At 44.8% G+C, this 9,812-nt stretch overlaps 1 protein-coding gene across 1 annotated transcript; it reads left to right on the top strand.

The window, feature by feature from the left end:
- The first annotated feature begins 1,367 nt into the window (after positions 1-1,367).
- Positions 1,368-9,578, top strand: LPAR3 (lysophosphatidic acid receptor 3). Its single transcript, XM_010582573.1, has 2 exons — positions 1,368-2,118; positions 9,229-9,578. Exons 1-2 carry the CDS (start codon positions 1,383-1,385, stop codon positions 9,576-9,578), a joined length of 1,086 nt encoding a protein of 361 aa, XP_010580875.1. The 5' UTR covers positions 1,368-1,382.
- Positions 9,579-9,812: the final 234 nt, after the last annotated feature.

The following is a 9,812-nucleotide window of genomic DNA, read 5'->3' as shown; positions in this document are numbered from 1 at the left end:
TTTTCTTTTCAGCTCCACCTAGCCTATCGCTCACAAGGAGCCTTACAAAAGCTATTGGCGTTGCTGCCTCTCCTGCAGCAATATATCCCGATACTTCCTCCTCTCTGGCCTTAGAGTCAGGCACAGGTTTGCCACTCTGCGTAATACCTAATGTGATTAGGATCTTGCGCCATGGTTGGGTTCCTAGGTTTTGATAAAACTATACAATATCTGTTAATGAAGTCATTTTTAAAACCCTCATTCGGATACTGACAGCGAACGTGCGGGCTAGCGATGATCTGACACAAACTCTCCCTACTAGGGTGCGAGACCCTGCACGGGGTCTGGTCAGGACGAGTAATTGCTGTCGGATCTGCCTGTGTAAATTAGTTCGAGTTCAGTTTGGTTCGCAATAAAGGCAATAAAACTGCCAAGGCAGCTGACATTGACCTCACCGGAGTAGCTGAAGTGTGATGTAATCTGGCACACAGACTCCCCCTTCCATCACGTTTAATAGCCCGGTGTCCAAAATAGTGCTGAGTGGGTATAAGAAAAAGAACCCCAGCACTACTGCTGTTGCTGGGTCTTGCTTGATCCTGTGGTTGGGTAGGGAACTGTGTTCTGGTTTTGAAGGTAATTGGGCTGTGTGGTGCTCACAGGGCTCTGGGTTGACAGCCCAATAAAATAATCTCTGGCTGTAGGGTAGTCAAATATGTAGAATGTATTTTTCCTTCTTCAGCACATTTATTTAAATCCTGTAGCAGTAAATAACAGGCATGTGCTCAGAATATATATGCCTGTAGCATCTTATATACATACTTTTTTACATTTATTAATATATAATTGAAAAACCAAAAAATATGTTTCCAGTAACAGGCCTTTTATTGCTTAGTCAGTAAAATGGAGGAGTTATGATTTATGCTTCCCTGTCCTGACTGGATACACTGAGAAATGGAAATAATGACGGGGCTGTGGCTCAAACATGGGATTTCACAGCAAGCATGGCTTGGCTGTCGCTCAGGTTTTCTTTGTGACCTCCAGAAAGTCACTTTTAACCTCTTAACTTCCACTTTGTTGCCTGTACAGTATGACTGCTAGTGCAAAGGGACAGTGCTGGGTTTTTGTAAGCAGGTAAGTATTTTTTAAAAATTCCCGATTCATGCACTGCAGTCCTCCAGTGGATATGGTATCTTCTTCTGCATTAACTCTGTACAATATGAATTTTTACTTAAGGCCTCCAAATATATACCCTCTCATGATCCTGTCCTATCCCCCCCCCCCCCCCCCCCAAAAAAAAAAGCTGTTAGGAATGGTGATTGAAGCAAGGACCAATAGTTGATTTTTAATCCTTCTTTCTTTTTTTCCCTTCCATCCTTCCTAGGATGCAGGGGCTTTAATCCAGGATGAATGAATGCTACTATGATAAGCGCATGGACTTTTTCTACAACAAGACAAACACTGACACAGTAGATGAGTGGACAGGGCCAAAGCTTATTGTTGTTCTGTGTTTTGGGACATTTTTCTGCCTCTTTATTTTCATTTCAAATTCATTGGTCATAGCAGCTGTGGTCAAGAACAGGAGGTTTCATTTTCCCTTTTACTATCTCCTGGCCAACTTAGCTGCTGCAGACTTTTTTGCTGGAATTGCCTATGTCTTCTTGATGTTCAACACTGGCCCAGTGTCTAAGACTTTAACTGTTAACCGCTGGTTTTTGCGTCAGGGTCTTCTGGACACCAGCCTGACAGCTTCCCTGGTGAATCTTCTCGTCATAGCTGTTGAGCGGCACATGTCGATAATGCGGATGAAGATCCACAGTAATCTCACAAAGAAGAGAGTCACCTTTTTGATTATATCAATTTGGGCCATTGCTATTTTCATGGGTGCTGTTCCCACCCTGGGTTGGAACTGCCTCTGTGACATTACCGCCTGTTCATCGCTGGCACCTATTTACAGCAGAAGTTACCTGGTGTTCTGGAGTGTCTTAAACCTAGTTGTCTTCTTCATTATGGTGGTGGTTTACATAAGGATCTACATGTATGTCCAGAGGAAAACTAATGTCTTGTCATCGCACACTAGTGGATCCATTAGCCGTAGGAGAACCCCTGTGAAGCTTATGAAGACTGTCATGACTCTATTAGGTAAGAGACCACAAACCATGGCGTGCAAGGCTGGCAGTGCCAATGAATGGGTTTGTGTGTTGGTTTGGTTTTGCTTGGTTTTTTTAAAACAAAACAAAAAACTTCCAACCCCCTAAACCAAAACAAAAAACCTCTCACTGAAATGCAAAGTGGAGGACTGGTCAACATGCAGAAGAAAAGTGTTTCTATTTTGTAGGTAGCTTGTTACAAAACACAAGTTACCTACAGGGTTTTGTTTGGGGGGCAGGGGGAGAAATAAAAAAATCACTTTGGAGGAAGACTTGTGAAGATTCACAACTACCTAGTAGAACACTTTCAAAATAATGTTCTTTAATATCTGCACAAGGCCGTAAATCCTATGGCTGGATGTGGATAGTTTTCTTTGCACTTCTTCCTATTGGCTTCCCCCTGGAAACACACCTTCCCTGGGGAAAGGAGGGGATGCCTGGTGGGTCTGTGGCTTTGACAGATACTTGCTTTGCAAGGGGAGAATTCACCTTCATTCTGTGAAGATTGCGTAGTACAAAACACTGTCAGATGATGATACAGTATGGCCTTGGATCTCTAGACCATAACAGGAGATTGACCTGGATTCTGCCCTAGAGACGCTGTTGATATTTGCGCAGCTCGGATCACTTCATCAGCTAGTTGTGATGTAGCTGCTTATTAAATTAAAGATGCACAGAGCAGATGATTGGTCATTGGAACAAGATACTGGATGTAGCAGTCAATTTTTCCCATGAAGACTTGAATCTGACCAAGGTGTTTTCCAGAAGCCAGGCATCACGGGAGTGTGGCTTGCTGCAGGTGGAGCTGGGGGACACACCAGGACACTTGTGAAGCTGGGCTCAGGTGGTGGGGGACTCTAAAACCACAAATATGGCTTTACTGCTCTGACAACTGTTCTGATGTTGTATGAGGCAGCACAAGAAAGCTGGAGCTTTTGGGGAAGCTGGTGTTCATGTATACCTGGGATGCGGCTGTGTTGTACTGCAGCACAGTAGTACTAGAGAGATCTGGGAGAAAAGTGTCACTTTTCATGGAGGTGGGAGTTGCCAGGGTAGGAAGCTCAGGCTGAGGACACTTTCTTCCCCTTGTGGTCTATGGATGCTGTTTGCACCATAGTCTGGTATCTGGTTCTCTTTCTTTTCTCTCTCTCTCTCTTTTTTTTTTCTCTTTTTTTTCTTTCTGAAATAGTGCTATAGAACACAACACCTTTGTCTACCAAATGATGTTTTAAAATGCTTTAGAAGCTGAGATCAGTTAAACTTCACAGTGCCTGACCTTGGAAATGAAAGTGAACTGACGGTTCAAGCAAGTACAAGGTTCTCACACTCCTGTGTCTTCTGAAGTTGGCTTGTCCACTGCCAGAGCCTTTCCCTTCTAAATCCCTCTCCAGTTGTCTTTTTTTTTCCCCTTGATTTTATGGCACCTATAGAGAGACAATGTGGTGGTTGTTCTGTCCCCCCTTGACTTGCAGGGGCAAGATTCAATCTTATGCCCCACCTGAAGCTCTTGTGTAGTGAAACTTGAACCGTCCACCTGGAAGGAGAAAATCCCTGCAGGAAAAACTCTGAACTGCTTCAAATATGATCCTGCCCTAATGCATAAGCATCAGATAGACTGTAGTTAACTGCTGCATTAGAAAGAGACAAAAAGAAAAGCGCTTCCAAAAAGCATTTCTATGAAGGCAGAATGGCAGGCTGCTTTCTGGGAAGTCACATAAAAATTAATCATCATGCATAGCCTTGTCTAATTTATATTTATATAGTTAATATTGCTTTGGTTTGTGTAAGCCAAAGTTGGAGGGTGCTGAGCGAGTGTTGGAATAACACTGGTAGCTGTCGGTGCCACCCATGCGTGTTTGCAGGTCGGAGCAGAGGTGGTCTGCGCTCCGGGGAGGACAACCAGCCGACTGATGTGGGAGTTGGAAGGACGGCGATGGTGGCTGCCGTTTGCTAATCCCTCACGGTCCTTTAGCCTGTGGCAGGTCTTCAGTGGTCACCACGGCTGTGGTGCTGCGTGGAAATAAACCCTACTTTAAACTTCATTTTCAACTTACTCTTTCTTTTACTAGGGAGAGGGGCCTTGGGACTATGGGTTGATTTAAAGATCAGCATTAGCTTTCTCTTACTCACAGAATATGGTTTTTCAGCCACCAGATTAAACTATGATTCGGGCAAAGTATTTAATGATACTGTATGCTGGGCCAGGCAAATTTAACTTAGAAAGCCTGACTGCTACTTTAGAGATGACAATTTTGTGTATTTACTTTGTCAGTCAGGAACAAAATCAAAACAGAGCCTTCTTCCAAAGAAGTTGAATTAGTGCATGTGTTGCTGTGTGCAAGATCTACCCCAAACTCCTGTGTCAGAGGAAGTGTATCTTGGCACGTTCCTTCATATCAATTCTCCAAAATTTGACTCTGAGAGGCTTTTTATAAACTTTTCTTTCTAGGAATGAGAATTTGTTTTTTAAAACAGTTTGAAATGTGCATTCCTGCCCCAGTCATTCAAGCACACTGTGCAAAATGTATTGGAAACTGAATAGCATGTTTTATGAGCTCTCCAATTACCAAAGGAGTCACCAAGTGACCGAAGTAATTCTTCCAAAATTCTGCTTACATACACTGATGCAACAACCTACAGCTATATGCAGCATGTGGATCTTGCCCAAGGCAGTTATTTTTAATGGCTTGTTCCAAAATATCTGAAAATGCTTTGGAGTATGTGCCTGACATGGTCTTAACTAAAAGTAATTCCCAGGTGCTCTGTTGCTGGATGAAGCACGATGAGAACAAGAGTTCTCGTTAATGTGCCCTGTCGGTTTCGTGGGAGGTTTGGGACAAATCCTGCTGCCCCGCTGCTGCGTGGAAGGAGGCTGCGTGTAGCTGGGTGCTGCTGGCACGCTGCTGCTCCTGTCTGCCTCCGTCTCCCTGGTCGGGGAGGCTGGGCCCGGGGCTGGCTGCCCCTCCAGCACAACATCGCTCTCCTCTCGGGGCGCTCTCCTCCTGCGGCCCTGCAGTTAAGAGTTGGGGGAATCTGGGTCTCAGTGTGACTTCGTGGATCCACGGTGATCACAGCTGCAGGTGGCTTTTTGTACCACCTTTTGGGCTTGGATGGCCCCTTCCAGAGGCTAGGACTCAGGTCCCTGCCACCTACCTTTTTCTACCATAACCCTTAAAATGGTCCATCACATGATAGAAACAAGGCTTTCCTTTAGCATGCTGAACCGTAAGAAGTGATCTGGTTGAAACTGAAAGATGTGAAACCTAGTGTCCTGGTTTCAGCTGGGACAGATAACTAACTCATACCTAACTCAAAAACATAGCACAGTACCAGCTACTAGGAAGACAGTTAACTCTATCTGAGCTGAAACCAGGACACCTAGCAAAAGGGACTAAAGTTCTCTTAGGCTGACCTTGTGGCATAGTCCTAGCTAAGCCTGTGACTGTAGCTTTGAAGAAGGGCGGCCGCAGGTGTGCAGGTACGTGACTTGCAGGTGGTGTGTATGTGGTAGCTCATCTGAACTTGGCAGTGAGATTCCTGCTGAAATAGCAGCTTTGGGGTGGATGATTTTCAGTTTCAGTGAATTTATAGTTTAATTGGTAACTTGCTGTTTTAACTTGGGTGCACATGTGGCAAAGGCAACTGGAAGCTACTGTATTCTTTTTTTTTTTCTTTTTTTTTTCTTTTTCTGAGCATTGCCATGCTCAGGGACAGCTTTGATGTGCAGTTTTATGACATGATGCTGCCGAAGCATCAGTAGTGCTTCCAGGTACACAGGAATTAATTTTCAAACAGAGATGATGTAATCTACAAGAAAATCCACGTTTAAATCTAATGGAAAATCCTCAAACTAACCTTGAGGCATTGTGACACCTGATCTTCTGTAATCCGGTGGGAAGACTCAGAGCTGTTGTTCTTATCCATGTTGCAGCCAGGCTGTATTTCACGTCACTTCTGTGAATTTTGGAGAGTCCCAGAAATTAAATTCTTTTTGGAGTGTGGCACTTTGTCAGAGAGAGGAGCTCCTATGGGATAAAAAGTCTGCAAACAAGAAAATTGCTGAAGGGCCAAGACAAAGGTATATATTTATGCTTAACCATGGTTCCCTCTGAAAGCTCTGTGGTAAAAATAGCAAAATCCGAGCAAGGCTGCGAGTCTGAGCCATGCCTTGCTTTCATCTCTGTGGCTAAGAGCAGGGTGTGAATCACTTGTCTCCATACACAGCAAACTGTATTTTTGATGGAGTCAAAGCAACAGCCCCATGAAAGCATTAGCCAGTAACTTTGACACTGTCACTGCATTGCCCCCTACCCTTGTCTTCAGTCGTCGGGCAGGGGAAATGTGCAGAGAGATGCCTCAGGTGTCTTTTGTCTTCCCTTACTTTTGCCACTGAAACCTTTGCCTGTATAGGTAGACAGGCACACATCCTAGCAGTTCATGGACTAATCTTGCCTGCAATCTTGGGGTTTTGTTTGAAGGAGAGATTTCTGTGTCTTTTGTTAAAACGTGGCTTTGGGGTCTGTTTCCTCTCCTGCTGATTTCATGAAAGCAGGGCTGGACCTTGCATGCTTTGTGGGACGAGTAGTCAAAATGCTTTCAGTGCTTGTTCTAAGGAGGGTTTGTTACCATCTTAATTTCTGCATGGAGCTGGTGTGTTGGCAACTTTGCCAGTGACCCTTGGTGGCTAGCGACAGCTCTCTGTCCAAATACTTAACTGAGACACTCGAGTAGACACAGTATTGTTGTCTGGGTGGTCTGGTTCCAGTGCTTGTTGAAACGGGTGGGATTTGCTGGTGAACCCCAGGGCAATAAATCAGTACCGTGTTTTCTCCACTGTAGACTGTAAGAGAGAGTTGGTGTCACAACTGCTTACTCAGCATGCTGGAGCCAAACCAGTGTGTAGTATAGAGACTGACCAGAGAAAACAAGTGTTGTGGTAGCAGCTTGCAGCTCCTAATGCCAGTGGGCAATGGAGGAATGTTACTGATGTTAACCAGTATCTCAAAACTAACACCATGAAATTAGTACTTAGCATCACAAAAATCTTGGTACAGCAGGGTAGAAAATGCAGTTTCTGAAGGAGGTGGTCTCTTGCCTTTCTGTTCTGTACAATATTGCCTGTAACATAGTAACTCAGCTGGTTGAATTTTGTCTGGACTCCAGGAGCATAGATTTGCAGCAAGATCTGTGGTACCTTGTCCTGGATACATCTTTCAGCAATCCTAATGCTTACTAAATCACATGAATCCACTTTATATACCATTATGGCCTGCCCATCAGATGAGCACAGTGTCCATTAAAATCCTGGATGGGGATAAGCGCCCAGTGCTGCCGAAAGCAGCCCGTGCGCACCGCACAGCCGATGGGCTGCCTGAGGTGCTGCCGAGTCCTGGCTCTGGCACTGCCTGGGTCCTGCCCTGAGCCAGGCTGCCCTCCCACTGCTTGCACAGCTCAGATATGGGAAAACCAGCAGCTTTAAAAAAATGAGCTGGACTTGCTTTCCCTACCAAAATTGTTGGACAGATGCCAACACCCCCAGGAGAGCTTTTTAGCACGTAGCTGCTATCATCCTTATTTGTCTGATTATTTTTTCGAAGCCCAAAAAAGGGGAAACTCTGCTGTTATAAATGATTGGAAATTCCTCAGTACATTGTTCAAACTGTGACTGCTGTGCAGAGTTGTAATTTTCTATTTCTGTATGTCAGACAGCAATTGTGGCTTGTGCTAGGTTAGTATTATCATGCATCTGGCTACTCCTTCCTTGGGCTCAAGGCAAGGGATGACAGGCTGCGGTGCCGGGGAGAGGCAGGAGGGCAGATGGGGCAGTTCAGGACCCCTCCCAGGCTCACGGCCAAGGCCTGCGTTTGGTTGTGATGTTCCCCCTCCCCACCAGTCTGGCCCACACCCCTGCTTTTATGGTGGGGATGTGCAATAACATGGAAAGATGCAAACGCAATATTGAATTTCATTCTAAGCTGTGATTTCTATGCTGTCTTCACTGTAATATCTCTTCTCCCTTATTCCCCCTTTTCTTTAACTTTTTTTTTTTTTTTTTGACAGGCTGGTGGGAGAGGAGTGTGTTGTCCTACTTTGCCTTTTTCAGCTTTTATTATCACTTTGTGTCTTACTTCTTCCTCACAGGGGCTGTTGTTATTCCTACCTCCCAGCTGAAACACGAGAAACTTGCTGCTCCTGGTCTTGTCCTGCAGTTTCTTGCTATCTTTTGGAGAAATGCCTCTCTTGCAGAGTTTTCTTGTTCCCCCATCACTGCTCTCATACTTCCTCATCCTTCTTGTCTTTTTTTGCTTTTTATTCTGTTGTTTGCCTTGACCGCTACATTTTTGGTTCATCTTTGCTAACTCATCTATTCGTTTCTTGCTCTCTTTTTGTTTACAAGTTAATTTGTTTCCTGGAACCCAGTTGTTGGGTCTCAAGTATCCAGCATGCACAGCCAGGGAGGGAGCAGTGGAGAGAGGTGGGCTGCTGCTCTGACTGGGCAGCCAGCAGCGCTGGCGTGTCGCAGACAACGGCGTGCATCCTACAGTAGCTGCAGGGTTTCCAGCCGGGACGTGTTTAAATGATGTGACTCTTGTTTTATGAATTGGGCAGTATGCCCATAGCGTTGCAGAGTCAGCTGTAGTGTGACAGAAGATACGTCTTTCCTTTGGATCATATTGTGGGGGCCACCTGGTATCTTCTCCTCCAGCATATGAGAGATGGAGAGGAAGTCTGCCTTCAAAGCACCAGTCCTCTGCTGGTTAATGCTCCAGAGCTCTTGTTTATTTATCAGTGTGGGCAAATCACTGTCGTGATGACCTTTCCCACTTGTGTTTGAGCTGATGCTGACAGAAGCTGGATTCTTGCTTCCTGCAGACTTCTGAGAGCTGCCCTGCCAGTGCTTGGGGCTTGGCAGAGAAGCTGTAGTAGATGCAATTTTGCTACTGTCATTAGAATTTTGTCCTCTCCTGCTTTTATCATTTTTGTGTAGAATTTTGATAAACCCAATTATCTTGTCAGATGCAAAAAAACCTCAAACCCCTAGCAGTCTGAAGTCTTTTTTTTTGTCTTTTTTTTTTTTTTTTTTGGTCTCCTTTATTTATAGGTGCTTTTGTTGTATGCTGGACCCCTGGCCTGGTCGTCTTACTGCTCGATGGTCTGAACTGCACCTACTGTGGGATTCAGAATGTTAAAAGGTGGTTTCTTCTCCTGGCCCTGTTGAACTCTGTCATGAATCCAATAATTTATTCATACAAAGATGATGAAATGTGGGGTACCATGAAAAGGATGATTTGCTGCTCTTCTGAGGATAAGAGCCAGGACAGACGCTCATCGCGGATCCCCTCGACAGTTCTCTGCAGGAGCACGGATACTTCGGGGCACTACATTGAAGATGGGATTATTCAAGGGACAATTTGTGGAAAGGGAGATCTTGGTGACAAAGGAAACTCCTGAGCTATTCAAGTGACTGACTTGGCTGGAAAAGGAGAGGGGGAAGGGTGAGGTTTTGTAAGAGAAGATTGACTGGCAAAGCTAGTAAACAATATATCCACTTCGTTCCAGAGCCTAAACTCCAGTGTTAACAAAAGTTCTTATAAATAATTGCCTGGTGGAAAAACACTTTGTAATGAAGAAAACTTTCTGTGCTGCCATCTTTCTCCTTTTTTTCCTTTTAAGTACATGAAATTG

Source organism: Haliaeetus leucocephalus, unplaced genomic scaffold (assembly GCF_000737465.1).
Source record: "Haliaeetus leucocephalus isolate CR32 unplaced genomic scaffold, Haliaeetus_leucocephalus-4.0 Scaffold848, whole genome shotgun sequence".
NCBI lineage: Eukaryota > Metazoa > Chordata > Aves > Accipitriformes > Accipitridae > Haliaeetus > Haliaeetus leucocephalus.
Note: the sequence above shows the minus strand (reverse complement) of the source record. Positions and strands in the feature narration are given on the sequence as shown.